Here is a 16,466-nt window from a genome sequence, read left to right as displayed (position 1 = left end):
TGCCTGGAGGAGGTTAAGGCATGGATGAGTCATAATTTTCTCCAGTTGAATAGCTCAAAAACTGAAGCCATCCAAATCAGCACCCCTCATCAGGTCCAGTCATCACCCATAACCACTATCTCTTTCTCTGGCCAAGACATCCCTCTGTCAACTACTGTTACCAACCTCGGTGTTAAGCTGGACCCACAACTGACCTTCACAAATCATATCAACCATCTTTACAAAACCTGCTTTTTTCATATCAAAAACATTTCTAAACTCCGCCCCTTCCTCACTTTTTCTGACGCAGAAAAACTGGTCCACGCCTTAATTTCATCCAGGCTGGATTACTGTAACAGCCTGCTTATTGGTATACCAAATAAACATCTTCAGAAACTTCAATTCATTCAGAACTGTGCTGCCCGAACTCTTATGAAAACCCGCAAATATGAACACATCACCCCCATTCTTCAGAATCTTCACTGGCTCCCCATAACCTCAAGAATTCAATACAAGATTGCCCTCATCACCCACCTCTGCATTTATAACAACGCCCCACAATACCTCAAAGATCTCCTTACCCCTCACTCTTCCACCCGTAACCTCCGGTCTCAAAGCACAAACCGCCTCCATCAGCCACGCTCAAAACTTCGCACCATGGGAGACCGAGCCTTTTGCACTGCTGCCCCTCGCATCTGGAACTCCCTCCCTGAACATCTGCGAGAACCCCAGTCTGTGGACTCTTTTAAAAAAGAGCTTAAAACTTTCTTGTTCAGGCAGGCGTTTTTTTAAGCTGTCCTTAGGCTTTACTAATTTTTCCCTGCTATATTTTAGTAGTTTTCTGCCTTTAGATTTTAGCTCTAGTTATTTTATCTTGTTTTTGATTTTAATTAGTTTAATACAGTCTCTGTAGCACTTTGAGATTCTTTTATGAAAAGTGCTTTATAAATAAAATTTATTATTATTATTATTATTAAAACACATTAAACTTTCGTTTACAAAGATGTGAAACTCACCGAGTGGTCAGGGGTGTTCACTGATATGCTCACACAAAAATCGCTGCAAAAGATGTTTTCCAACAGGTTTTATTGTAGTTTTTGTCCAACTCCATTGACTTGTATTGGATGTCCATTGACTTGTATGTGCTCATTGTGCTGTGAGGTACAGTATTACTCCGCCACCAACTGGGCTGGAGTGTCTATTATTCAAGCTCTCAACGGAAGAAGTACGGGTGTGAGGCGTTTGGAAAAATAGGTCCACAGTTTTACAACGAATGGTAAAACACGTGTTGGAAAGCATCTTTTGCAGCGATTTCTGTGTGAGCATATCAGTGAACACCCCTGACCACTCTGTGAGTTTCACGTCTTTGTAAACGAAAGTTTAATGCGTTTTAGGAAGGATTGTTCCAGTGCACATATGCTGCCATTCTGTAGGTGGGGGGGAAAGAGAAAGAAACCTAAAATTCTCGGGACAGCAGCATGTGTCCAAATTTTAATCGTAATCGTAATCGTTCTATTTCATCAGAAACGATCTGTAAACAGGGCTTTAAGTGTAAAATACTGAACTTGTCCTTTAAATATGTATTGTGTGAATTGTTTTTACACAAACTATGTCTGTCCCTCAGTTGTGGAGCCAATTTTGCAATAAGTTTTACAATAATAATAGTATTATTATAAGTTTAATAATATATAATAGTTATGTTACTGTACTTGTATGTAATAAAAATCAAGTAAAATACTCTTACTAAAATATTTTTTTATTAAGATTAAAAATGTAAAAGATTAAGTAATTTTTTATAAAATTACAGCCAGCAGCCATATCACCCTGTAGCCCAAGACTGGTTGCCCACTGAAGCTAAGCAGGGTTGAGCCTGGTCAGTACCTGGATGGGAGACCTCCTGGGAAAACTAGGTTGCTGCTGGAAGAGGTGTAAGTGAGGCCAGTAGGGGGTGCTCACCCTATGGTCTGTGTGGGTCCTAACGCCCCAGTAAAGTGATGGGGACACTATACTGTCAAAGAGCAGCGTCCTTCGGATGAGACGTTAAACCGAGGTCTTGACTCTGTGGTCATTAAAAATCCCAGGATGTCCTTCGGAAAAAGAGTAGGGGTTTAACCCCGGCATCCTGGCCAAATTTGCCCATTGGCCTCTGTCCATCATGGCCTCCTAATCATCCCCATATTGACTGATTGGCTCTATCACTCTGCCTCCTCTCCACCAATAAGCTGGTGTGTGGTGGGCGTTCTGGCGCAATATGGCTGCCGTCACATCATCCAGGTGGATGCTGCACATTGGTGGTGGTTGAGGAGATTCCCCCCTTCCATATGTAAAGTGCTTTGAGTACCTAGAAAAGCACTATATAAATGTAACACATTATTATTTATTATTATTACAAAATGCTAGCTATGAAATTCGCAAGATAAAGTATTCAGCCCTTTTATTCTTATGTAATTTTCATCATCATCACTTCCACCATAGAATGAATGGTAATTTGTGATTTGGTGGACATGACTTCAGGAAGTGACTTCATTCATCATTCATGTACTATTGGACATTGATAGTAGACAATTAAAGTTGTGTTTAATTTCTTAAAGATCCAAAGTTCCCACAGAAGAAGCACTATATTTATGTACTGAACATGTTCTCATTTGTTTTAGAATGATATCACAGAGTTGCCTGTGTCATCTTGTATATATTCCAAGTCAGGTTACTGTTTTTGATCTGAGCTCTGGTATTATTAGTTTAGATCTACTTTAGTCTGATGGTGGTCTTTGTTTTTAGTCTCTCTTTTGTGAACCGGGTCTCAGTCACTGTGGCTCATGAGTCTCTGATTACTGGAATCTTTCAATAATTAATGTCTCTTGAATTCTAACACCAGCCTCCTAAAACAAGAGGTGCATTTGTGTTTATGTGTCCCGTGGCTCCGCAATCGGGTTTAGCTAGTCCTGGGGAAACGTCTTTTCTGTCTGTTTCTTATTGGAGTAAAGAGTTTGCAGAGTGCATATGTGATTGTATCCAGGCAGAGAGTTGAGTGGAACAAGAGTTTTGAGTGGGAGGTTTAATATGGCATTGTCATTGACAGGAAAATGACACCCAGGACACAGGAGCAGATGTAACAGGCAACTGCCACTCAGAACATAACAACCAGCACAGCAATTTGCAGGTGGGCTACATATTTGCTTTACCTGTTATAATACTAATGTGATCTGTTTCGTAACAGTTCGTTCTGTGGTGGCGTAACATCTGCCACCAGCTGCTTTTCACAATGACTCTTAACATTTGTTTTTCAAGCTTCAACATGGTATATTAGTTGGATGTTTAAAGCAAAGTCTAAAGTTTAGATTTCCCACTTCAAAATGATAGACTATTGTGGTGTCCCACAGCCGTCGATTTTGTAAACATTGGTTGTTTTTAATTATTTGCACTTAAGCAGTTAGTAGGCCAAAGAGAAAGTTGGTTTTTTTTTTCCACTGACCTAATTTAGTGTGGTCATTCTAGCTGCCAGGGTTTAACTGGGGAGGATATTTGTTGACAGGATATGTGTGACATCATCTCTTATTCACATGATGGTTTTGGTTTACTCAAGAACGCAAGTGTGCACTTGCCGTCTGATTGGCTTGTTGAGAGTACATCTGAACATTTTGACTGAAACTTTTTGCTACTTCTGGGCCAGCCATAACATAAATGAATGTGCACTCACTCAAAAAGATAATGTTCAAACAAATATAAATTTATTAACAAAAATATAGTGAAAACCAGAAACAAAGGGATTACATTCAGGAGTGGACAAGGCCAAAATAACAAACAAAATTAACTAGTTTTAGTACCTTCTAAATTCCCTAAAAGATGATTATGATTTCACTTTTCTACCTTTAGTTAGTGTGTAATGTTGCTGTTTGAGCATAAACAACATCTGCAAAGTTACAATGCTCAAAGTTCAAAGCAAAGGGAGATATTTGCTTTTAAACAAATCATTTTTTAGGACTACAACAAATGGCTGGTAGGGACTACATGACATTCCTCCCGGGTTAGTGACATCACCAACCCTAAAATTTACATAAACTCCACCCCCGGGAATGCGACTTATAGATTATCATGACCGAATATGCTAATCAATGACTAGAAGATAACTACACATAAGCTACCTAAATTCATCAACTAACCATTCAGAAATGCCCTGTTGCATTCTATATGTTGTCACTTCTTCTTGAGTTTCTCCATCATTGTCCGGTTTGAACATAAAAGGCTAAAAGTTTTTGAAATTTTCAGTGCATGTCTGTGTGAGGTAAAAGGACACAAGCTGTTGAAGCGCTGCCCTCTTTGCCTGGAGCAGCAGCTCATTTGCATTTAAAGGGACACACAAAAATGGTGCGTTTTTGCTCACCCTCAAAAAGTGTTCATTTTAACATGATATATAAAAATATCTGTGGGGAATTTGAGCTAAAACTTCACATACACACCCTGGGGACATCAAAGACTTATTTTACATCTTGTGAAAAGGGCATTATACCACCCCTTCAACCCAAAACATAAAACAAACAATATATGCAAAATAAATGGCATCACACTCCCTACTTCCCTTAAACTGAGTATTTACGAATGATATTTACACAATATAAATAAAAGTAAAAGTAATTCAAAACAGCAAACTAAGAATTATAAATCGAATGAACAAAAGAAAGTTTTACAAAGTGCACACAATCACAGAGAAAACCAAGACAGAGCAAAACAAATGGCACGCATTCGACCTTCATAGAGTGTGGTCCTTTTCACCGAAACCAAGACCAGACCAATCAGGATCTCTACTGGCTTGAGTGGAGGCCACACCTTCTCCTGCAACAGGCACACTCAGAAAAACAACAAACACACACTTCTAAAAGACATAAGACATAACAGCCACACCCTTAAAATAAAAACCATAGGTTTTAAGAATGGACACGTGAAAGAGTGTCAGCGATCACATTTTCAACTCCTTTTTAATGCTGGATATTCAAAGTAAAACCTTGAAAAATCTGTCCACCAAATTATCACATTTAACAGGGGCTCACATGCTGTCACATGTTGCAACAACATTTTAACATTTCGAGTACGAACATAAGAATTATGCTTAGTAGGCGAGTACGCTTGGGTACACTCAGTGAGTGAGCACAAATTCATCAGAGAAGACAGCTGCCTCTGTAAAATAGACACTTTCTGTTCAATCAAATAAACTACAATTTTCTCTTGTGAACAATTTTTGAATTCTTCCTGAAAAATTTACTCATTGGGCCCTATCTTGCACCCAGCGCAATTTAATTTGTACACCGACGCATGTATCATTCCTATTTTGCACCCGACGCACAGCAGACTTTTCCCTCAACAGACGCACGTCGGTAAATTAGGGAATGAACTTGCGCTCCCGGGGCGGTTCAACGAAAAGAGGAGGCGTGTTCCGGCGCAAACGTTCCCTGGAGCTATTTTGCAGTTCCAGAAAACAATTCCACCACTGACCAGGAAAAACCTAGTCTAAAGTCAGTGGCGCGTTTCAGTGGCACGTTCAGATGCTATTTTAAGGGCGCATGCTTGGCCATAATGTAGCGTGTGCACAACGCACATACACTTTGCTTCTCTCATCTACACAGACGCAGCAGTTGCCATTTTTGCAAACCATACATAATTACAAGGAAAAATATTCCACACGAGGGAAATCATTGTTGTGTCCATGAAGATGTGAAAAAATAGGCATAAATCTAGCTTACACATTTACCCAAATTATTATACGCCTGTTTAACCTAAGCTTATTTGGGTGGTTTTCTCGCATCCCCAAACAATGTAACTTCTCTGTCTTTTACGGCCCTGACGAGAACGTCGGTCTCCTCGGATGTGAACCGCTCCTGGCGTGCGCCTGGCAAATCTGCCGTTACAATAGCAATCCGCCATGGAACAAGCACGCCTGCTTTTAAACGGAATGTGAGATGTCGCTCTGATTGGTTTATTTCACGTTACGCCCAAACCACACCTATAAGTAATGTAGCTACTTCAGACCAACACATTTTAGATTTGCATCGGGCACAAAAGTCATTTATCCCTCCGGTATTATAGCAACAGCGCCCGAGATCCGCCCACAAAGTTACTTGCGTTTCGCGTTTGATGCTTGCGTTTCAGATAATTAAAATAGGGCCCCTTGAGTTGTTCTAGAGTTGTGACTTTATTCACAGTTCACCCACTTTTCAAACAAAGTTGCCTTATCACTAGCAAACTCAAACATTTGTCCTGGGGATTTTACAGGATTCCTACATTTTTGATGGTACATTTAAGGAACTAATTCGTAGGAGTGCAACACATCATTCTTCATCGCATCATAATCTAAACTCTACTCAAGAGCCAATGCGGAACAAACTTCTTGAGTTTACACAGTTACAGCAGCGGCCAAACATTTTGCGGCCATTGAAGCGTGGTTTATTAAACCAATCTCTTTGTTGTATTAACTCAATTTTTTAATTTCAATGAACTCAAAATTTTAAGGCAACCACACTCAAAAAAATTATATGTTGGCTTTAATTTACTTTTTTATGTCAACAGGTTCCACGTAACTGGGTTGCGTTGGATTTATGTAACATTATTTATTTCAATAAACTTAAGTTAATTACATAAGTTTAATCCAATGCCGTTTAGTTGAATAAGGTCCAAAACAATTAAGTTAATTAAGTTCAATTATCCTAAAATTAATATTTTACATTCAACCAAAACAAATAATCCAGTTTCATTATGAGTTTATTCAATGAATACATTCACTTTTTCTTTTTTACAATTTTGTTTACATTTTTACAGACATTTCCAACGTGAACATGTACAAAATATTTACTCTGTAAAGATTGCCTTCACTTTTCAAGAAAAATAATTAATTAAATAATTAAAAATAAAAGCATGTTGCTTTTAAGTGAATGAATTTATCAAATACTTATAAAAGTGTTCTGCAAAAAAATCAGCAAACAATTTATCAGTTGTTAAAAACAAGACTATTATTCAAAGGAATGTAACATGGTTGAAATTGAAACAAAAGTACTGTAACAGTCAATAGTGCAACATTATAGAAAGAGCAGAAATGGGCCATTGTTCAGGTTGTCATGTATTTAGATGCCTTAAATCATGATGCCAACATCTTTGTAAGGATAGCCTCTGCCCCTTCATGTCTGACCACATAGATTCCTAGGGTGGTCTTGCGTATCGAGGTAAGGGCTTCATCATGTTCAACATCCTAAAAAAAAGTAATGTACAAAAAGAAACAATTAACAACAGATCAGGGGTGAAAGGGGGAATTGGTTTTAAAGAAACGTACAATAATTTTTATTGTAAATAATAATGTAAATAATTTACCATCCAGTGGTGTCATTCTGAACAATGAAACAAATAAGCAGTGTTCAGAAGAATTAACACAAATGATCCCAAAGTTATTTCTACAAGAGCCAAAAAAATTATTATCTGCATCTGCATAGATCTGTGAGGGCCTCAAAATTCAGAGAACCAGTACAAGAAAACTGTATATAAGTAATAAGTTGTTCTAAACCAAAAGCTTTGCTACAGAAAAGCTATTAAATAATCTTGGATGTCAGAGCTGTTCCAATTGTAGGTGCATAAATCACAAATCTGGTGCTGCTGAGAAATAGGGTAAAGCGACGAACAAGCTCTGAAATTAAAACAGAATTAATCATGTACATATTAACATTCCAGAGCTTATATACCAAGCTTCAAGGGATACTTCACCCAAAAATTCAGTATTTTTTTACTGACACTAATGTCATTCAAATTCCCAAAGTCTTTTTTGAAGACTGAATTTTTCATCTTTGGGTATACTATTCGAATCTATAGTGAATTATTTTCAGATTTATAATGATGATGAATTTAGCATAACATACCAGATCCATAACTGATAGGATGCTTCTGATCTTCTGTGCCGCTGTTCCTCCCGTCTTTTTTAATTTTTTGAGGAGCTGGGTTCAGAAATGATCAAAAAGGACAAATCAGGTTGGTTGCTGATAAATTTGTGAGTCTTTACAATATTATCATACACCAACACTTACAGTATTTCTTTAACAGCATTTACCTGAATTACATCTAAAGGACTTCAATTTATAATTTGGAATTGCATATAATAACCATCCAAGTAATTAATCACAGCTGACATTACATTATAAAGACTTACCTCTAAAGAGTGCTGGCTATCTGTTATTAAATTCAGCGATGAAACGCAAATCTTCGATCATCTCATGCCTCCTGTGCGTAAATGTTCTGTCCATCAGCACCTTGATAACCTGCATAAGTATCGAGCATAAGAGGGACCACAGCGAATTCCATGTTTTAAAACTGTGTCTGTGTCCATGTACCAACCTGAAGTGTTTTAAAAGCTTAGATCTGGATGTGTGAGAAGAGCCACAATCTCTGCACATGTCACATGTAGGACTCCAAAATTCGGAGGAAACCAAAAATGAAGATGTGAGTCATCAAAGAATAATAATAATACAAAAAAAAAACTGCTAATGCTGATGAAGTATTGTTCATTATAGTTAACTAATGAACCTTATTGTAAAGTGTTACCTATATTTTCTAATATTACTGTTTCTACTGTATTTTAGAACAAATAAATGCAGCCTGGTGAGCAAAAGAATCTTCTTTCAAAAACAAAAATCTTACCCACCCATCACATTTGAACAGTAGTGTATTTTTTCTGTATTCATCTGTTTATTTTTCCATAATCTAATAAATGAACAATTTAATAATTTCTTAAGTTTTTAAACAATAATAGCTGTTTTTACTTATTTACTGTTTATACTTTTACTTATTTTTACTGTATTTTGATCAAATGCAGCCCTAGTGATGACACTTTAAAAAAAAAAAACATTTTAATGAATCTTACAGACACCAAACTTTTTAATGTTAGTATATTTACCAAATACATATTACTTGCATTTGGCCCCCAAATACATATTACTTGCATTTGGCCCTTGTCAAGGGGTCATTTTGGAACCTGTCTATGTTCTGGGTTTGATACATTGAGCCAGGCATTGGATTTGGTAGAAGTTTGTGAGCATTAGAAAATTGCGTTTCTTGTCTTGACAACAAGATATGTATCTGACATCATCTGTTGATGACTTTAAAAAAAAAAGTGTAAGAAATTACTCATCAGAAGATTGTTCTTGTTGCAGTGAATGTCATTCAGTCACACATTTGCTGGCACCAACTCTCCTGGGATGTCTCTCGAGATCTGGATGCCTGTGTACTAAATAAACACTTTCAACACTGGAAATGAAGCATGGCTGAAGGACAGATGTTTAAAAGGGTCCTTAGCAGCTCCAGAGATCCTTTTTGCTTTCCGTTTATCGCATATGCAAAGAAAATAGGCAATTTCACTGAATAAATATGCCTGATGATTTTCTCTGTTTGTGTTCCAGACAAATTCCCACTGTCAGAACAGCAAGATGGAGGCTGATGCTAAAACTGTCTCCATCCCCACTAGTGGCTATGAGAGAAGCATAACTGTAGTCAGGGGAAACTCCAGTCTGGGTATGTTAACCCTGTTCATTACACTCTTCCTGTCTGTCTTCTTATACATCCTCAGTATGTTTCACAGAGAAGTGAACTCTGTGAGAGATCTGTAAAACATGTGTTTGCATGTGTGTATTGATGTTGTTTATGTGTGTGTATGTGATGCAGCTCTGGGTGTGGATCTTAAAACAGCTCACAAACTATCCCAGATGAAGCTACACATGCATTATATTAAGTAGGGATGTAACATTTTGTATTAGTATATGATATGATGGCTTGCATAATGATTTTGCTATTTAGCATGTACTTTAGTTTGCATGTTTGTATTTATGGTTTTAAAGAGTAGTGATTTCTCTCTCTGTTTTTCTGATGTTTTCAGCCAAGTCAAAGTATGCATAATGCATTGCAGAGCTCAACAAATTTTTTATTTATTTTTTATTTATTTATTTTGCTGGGTAGTAGTACCATTATTTTTCCTGTTCCTACCACAATATTTATATATTCTTATTACAAGAAAAAGTAAGATACTATTAAAGGGATATTTCTCCCAAAAATAAAAATTCTCTCATCATTTTCTCACATTTATGTCGCTCCAAACCCGTAAGACTTTCGTTCATCTTCAGAACACAAATGAAGATCTTTTTAATGAAATCTGAGAGCTTTCTCTCCATCCATTGACAGCTACGCTACTGAAACTTTGATACTTCAAAAAGTTCATAAAGAGATCGTAAAAGTAATCCACATGATTTGAGCGGTTTAGTCCAGATTTTCTGAAGAGACTCGATCGCTTTGTATGATGAACAGATTTAATTCAGTCTTGTATTCACATTTAAACATTGATCAGCAAAAATAAACACAAGCTCAACCGAACCTGCTTGACGAGCAAAAACAAACCTCATTGGTTCTTGCGGAAGCTCAAAGGCGCTGCGTAACACGAGAATGAACCTCATTGGTTCTCACACGTCAAGCAAACATGCTTGAGCTTCCTTTTACCACAACTGATGTGTGAGTTGATGAATGTTTAAATGTGAATAAAAGCCTAAATTAAATCTGTTCATCATATAAAGGATTGAGTCTCAAGAAAATTTGGACTAAACCACTCAATTCATATGGATTAGTTTAACGATCTCTTTATGAACTTTTTGAAGCGTCTAAGTGTCAGTTGCATAGCTGTAAATGGAGGGACAGAAAGGTCTTAGATTTCCTCAAAAAGATCTTCATTTGTGTTCCGAAGATGAATGAAAGTCTTACAGGTTTGGATCGGCATGAGGGTGAGTAATTAATGACAGAATTTTTTTTGGGTGAACTGTCCCTTTAAGTATAGTATGGTATTCCTTTAAAAATATTAAGTTGGACACATTCAATCTATCAAAAAAGACATTTAAAATGTCACAAAATGTCTCCAGTTGAAATAAACGCTGTTCAATTGAACTTTCTATTCATCAAAGAATTTTGAACAAATAAAAATGTATCATGGTTTCCTTAAAAATATAAAACAGCATAATTGTTTTCAATATTAATAATAATATTAAATGTTTCTTGAGCACCAAATCACCAAGACTTCTGAAGGAACATGACACTACAGATTGGAGTAATGATGCAAAAAGATTCAGCTTTGCCAGCACAGGAATAAATTACATTTTAAAATATATTAAAATAGAAAACAGCTGTTTTAAATAATATTGTAATTATATTTCATAATATTACAGTTGGTACTGTATTTTTTACCAAAAAATGACGGCACACAGTGATTTGTTAAACATTTGCAGCCTATTTTTACTAATGCATCTAAGATTTTGACAAATCAGTCACTTACAATTTTAACAAAACTTTATCAACACTGTAAAAAATGAAAGCGTGATTTTTACGGTAAAAAAACCGGCAGCTGTGGTTGCCAGTACTTTACCGTCAAAAATACGGTAGCAACGTTATTGGTTTTACAGACTTAACTTAAAATTTACAGTAATAAACCGTAATACATTGTCTGATATAATGTGCATTTAACATCCTATTGAAGTTTTAATATCTGTTTTGTACCATTGTAATACACTGATAACCACCAATCACAGCAGTGATGAGAATCACATGATCAATCTAAGCTCATCACAAGCAGCTCTTCAACAAGAGATGTAATATTAATATAATAGAACAGTTTCATTCACACAAACATTAAACACCATCATGGTAACACACATGAAATTTTAAAAATGCAATAAACATTAATTTAACAACATTAAATGTAACATAAAACCCTAATGTACATAGCTGATTAGAACAAACGAAGAAAACTATGAAGAAACAGTTATTTTAACAAAAATAGATCAAATGTGAAGTGTCACGCAGGGAATTGTGGGAATCTGTAAATTATACAATGAGTTGTTCTTTTTCACTTTCAAAAACTGTCAAATTAACGGTATTTTACAGTAAAATTACATTAAATGTACCATTAGATCTATCACAGTTATTTACCGTATATAGTACGGAAACTTTGTTAACCAATTAACAGTTTTTCACTGTAGCGTCTTTTACCGTTAAAATCATAATTTTTTACAGTGAATGTCAGCTCCATAACTTTACAATGGAGACATATTTTAGCAGAATTTGCAACAATGATGTTGAATACATCACAGAATACATGTCCTAGTAGGGTAAGTGACAGTCCTGTCAGCTGCCCGAAGCACACACTGGCCTCAGGCCATCCAAATTGTTCAGCCCTGCAGTGTTTATAAAGCTACACCATATCATTGGCAAAATCCTAAGGCTCAGTGAAGAATATAGAAGTTATGGCTCCCCATTAAAACTTGATCTTTTTCTTTCTTTTTGATCAAGTATTTATTCCAATGAATATTCATCCAATTTGACACAAAGCTCTGCATGAGTGTTATTTAATTCATCAATTCCATCATCCCGTTTCATCTTAATTTCTTTTTAATTGACGTTACAGTCAGTTATTTATGAGTCAGTTATTTATGTTGGATGATGAAATAGAGATTATAAATCGTGATGTGTTGTGTCTCTTATTGTGTGTCTTTTGTTCTGGTGTTCTCTTGTGTCATCTCTGTCCTGTGCTGTGCTTTACATGGTCAGATGTGCACTGCTGTAACTAGCGCACTATGATTGTACTGTAATTTGACTGTTCAGACACAAAACATGATAAATGGATGTTCAAATTGAAAATAAAAACTTAAAAATCAATGAATCTCAAATTCTTTACGACCATAGTGTTGTCTCCATGTTTGGTGTGTGTTTCCTTGCATGTTAGCTCTCACGTCTGTTTATGTTGCCTGTCTTTTCTCTTTGCGTGGACTACTAATTATTCATAAATCAGCTGCATATTATATTTAAAATAGGCTTGCATGGTGCATTATTCAAATTGAGAGCAATTTAGACAGATTCATCACAGCTGAAATGTAGGCTAGTACAAAGCCAACCAGTCAGTTAACACCCACAATGATGTCAATGGCATTGGTTTGAAGTTCATTATGTAGAAAATAAGCTCAGCTTAAGAATCGTAAAATTAATTGTTGAAGGAACACACTGTGATTTTAATACAACACTGAGTCAAAGCCACCATTTAATATGTCATGAAAGGTGAGTGAGGGGTTTTAAGACCCTCTCAAACGCACTGACTCTGCATGGTGCACCGACACTTTCACTGTTTCTAGGAGAAAAAAAAATCATATTGCTTTGAATAAGAGAGTTTGAATCTGTAAGACAGTTGAGAGGTTCATGGGGTATGTAAATGACATTTAGCGGATGATGATATTTCTATTGGTAGTTTTAAAATAAGGAAATGTCTGATGCGGTTAAAATTCCCCTGTCACACCCACACTCACTGTCACACTTTAACACACACTTTTGTTAATCATATATATACAGTTAAAATAACTCATATGGGATGGCCCGGGGCTGATTGTCACACTTTTTACTTCAGTGAATATTTTTCAATGTAGGTTTATTTTTGAAAGCCAATTTTTGTACAGGCACATACTTTATATAGTCTCGGCTACAAAAAAGCAATTTCCACTGTTACTGCCCACAAAACAAAATCCAGTTTATTGGACGGACATTGACCTTTTTACACTATATGGGGTAATTTGTGACAATGGAACCTGCCATTAAACAGCCTATTAAAGGCATTCAAGTAAAATGTAAACAGTGTAACAATTAAAAAACAGCAAAGATGTTAAAGGTAATGAACAAAAATATAAAATCAAAATACATTTGACAACAAAACAAACACATAGCCTTATGTTACTTTGTAAATGTGTGCATGACACTTTTGTGTCGTGTGTGTGTGTGCGCGCGTGCGTGCGTGCGTGCGTGTGTGTGTAGGAATGACAGTGAGTGCTTTAAGGGATGGTTCAGGCATCATAATCCGCTCTGTGATTCATGGCGGGTCGATCAGTAAAGACGGGAGACTGGCAGTGGGAGATGGAATCATAGCCATCAATGGAGAATCTTCCACCAACCTGACCAATGCACAAGCCAGAGCTATGCTACGCAGACATTCACTGATCGGACCTGATCTCAGGTGCTCACACACACACACACACACACACACACAGGTGTTTACCTAGCTTTGGCTAAATGTAACATTGATTTCTAGTTCTGTTTTTATATAAAGCTAATTTTGTTGGTAACACTTAACAACAAGGTTTAATTTGTTAACATTTGTTACCTACATTAGTTAACATGAACTAACAATGACAAATATTTCTAAAGCATTTATTAATCTTCGTTAATGTTAATCTCAACATTTACTAATTCATTATTAAAATCAAAAGTTGCATCTGTTAACATTAGTAATTAAGCTGAACTAAAATGCTCATTGTTAGTTCATATTAGTTAATGTATTAACAAACCTTAATTAATGGAACCTCATTGTAAAGTGTTACCAATAAGTTTGTTCAGATATAAATGAACAAACAAACACATTTTTTATTCCAAAAGTTTGGGGTCTGAATTTCTTTTCTTTTTTTATGCAAGTCTCTTGTGCTCATCAAGGCTGCATTTATTTGATCAAATATACAGTAAAAGCAATAATACTATGAAATACTATTACAATTTAAAACAATTTTCAATTTTAATTTACTCCTGTGATGGCAAAGCTGAATTTTCCAGTCTTTAGTTTTACGTGATCCTTCAGAAATCATTCTAATATGCTGATTTGGTGCTCAAAACACATTTCTCATTATTATCAATGCTGAAAATAGTTATGCTGCTTAATATTTTTGTGGAAACCGTGAACATTCTTTGAAATATATATATTTTTAACATTATAAATGTTTTTACTGCCTCTTTTGATCAATATCAAATCAATCAATTCATCCATGCTGAATAAAATTATGCATTTATTTAAAAAAATAAAATAACTTCCTGACCCTAAACTTTTGATTGTTAAAGTTAAAACAAAAAAATGTAGTAGACTACATAAGTACTTGAATCTTTATTGATTTATTGAAGTTGGAGAGATAAAACTCATTTTAAAAAATGTAAAGAAAGGTGATGAACACATTTCATTTGTTGTTGGATTTGTATTTTTCATCAATACAGCTTCAGTCAAACCATTTTTTTGCTTGTTCTTGTGTGTTTTGGTGTATTTCAGAGTGATGTACGTACCTGCTGCCTTCCTGGACATGCACAGAGCCAGCTACGCCCAATCAAAAGAGGAAAAGGAAATACACAGAACAGCTACTGTGCAATCCCGACTCTCACAGAACCTTCCTTTTGAACCCCTGTAAGGAATCTGAGATTTTTTTTTTTTCTTTTTTTTTTTTTTTCTGTATGTTTTGTTGTTTCTTATGGTGTTTTAATGCATATTTGTGTTAGAGAATGCATTTCGGAACAACAAAGTACAGTAGATGGAAAAGGAGTAAATGGAAAGACTCAAGCTGAAGAAGAGAATGAAAGAATAGATAACCACAGTCAAATAGAACAAAGAGAGGACAGTGAACGACTGGGAAAAAGGGTGAAGGATGAACAAACGGCCTTGAAGAGTGAGAACGGACAAAGACGAGGGAGAGGAAAAGACAGACGAAAAGATGAAGAAGAGACACATGGAAAAGATCGTAGCTCATGGAGTCAGCCTAGAAGGTATCAATGAAATAACAAAATAGTCCAGCATTCACATTTAGTGTGTTCATGTGTAACAGGGATAATTTCCTGTGTCCTAGAGTAACGTTATTAAGGGCTGGGGGCACGTGCCTTGGCTTCAGTGTGGTGGGGGGTCGTGGTATGGGCAGTCGACTGAGCAATGGAGAAATGAGAAGGGGCATCTTCATAAAACATATCGCGGAGGACAGTCCAGCTGCACACAACAGCACTCTAACGAAAGGAGACAGAATTCTTCAGGTGTGTGTGTGTGTGTGCATGTGTTTTTATTAAAGAGTGGCTTTTAACTATTGGCCTGCTCTACTTTAGTGCTTATTCTAGCCAAGAACAATGTCTGAAATACCAATAACAGAAAAAACTTGCTCAAATAATGACACAGCAGTCTATTTGTATAAAAAAACATTGAAGAAACTGGAGAGAAAAGAATTGTGATCAGAAGAACTCTGAAAGTAGCAATTATTTCTTAGACGTAAATCAAAAACATTTTAGTTTGTTTATTTGTTACTATGCAATTACACATTAAGTACTGATAATATAATTTAACAGCATTTACTTATTATAGGGTTAGAGTTAGGATTAAGGTTTGGTTTAGATTTAGTTGCTTGTAATTATGAATATGTCGCTGTTACTATAGTACATGTAACCTGTATAACAAGGACACTGTAAAATAAAGTGTTACCCAAAACACAAAGAAGAATATAATTAATATCCTCTCAGGTTTGATGCCATGAAAACCTTGAAAATAATCCTATGATTAAAGCTAGCATGAAACGGAAGTTGCGATAGCCTATTTTTCCCTATTGTGACATAAATCTGAGTGAAACAGCTTCTCGAATAAAAAAATAGGGCAGGAC

General features: G+C 36.0%; 1 protein-coding gene across 2 annotated transcripts in view; it reads left to right on the top strand.

Annotated features, from left to right (window-relative positions):
- Positions 1–16,466, top strand: part of LOC307144869 (multiple PDZ domain protein) — a 57,901-nt gene that overhangs the window by 20,268 nt on the left and 21,167 nt on the right. For both annotated transcript variants that reach the window (XM_079847530.1, XM_079847529.1), the window contains exons 18-23: positions 3,059–3,139; positions 9,405–9,516; positions 13,834–14,032; positions 15,107–15,238; positions 15,331–15,594; positions 15,675–15,852. In XM_079847530.1, coding sequence (XP_079703656.1) covers positions 3,059–3,139; positions 9,405–9,516; positions 13,834–14,032; positions 15,107–15,238; positions 15,331–15,594; positions 15,675–15,852 — 966 coding nt within the window. The remainder of the gene's footprint in view (positions 1–3,058; positions 3,140–9,404; positions 9,517–13,833; positions 14,033–15,106; positions 15,239–15,330; positions 15,595–15,674; positions 15,853–16,466) is intronic.

Source organism: Squalius cephalus (assembly GCF_949319135.1).
Source record: "Squalius cephalus genome assembly, chromosome: 2".
Lineage (NCBI taxonomy): Eukaryota > Metazoa > Chordata > Actinopteri > Cypriniformes > Leuciscidae > Squalius > Squalius cephalus.
Note: the sequence above shows the minus strand (reverse complement) of the source record. Positions and strands in the feature narration are given on the sequence as shown.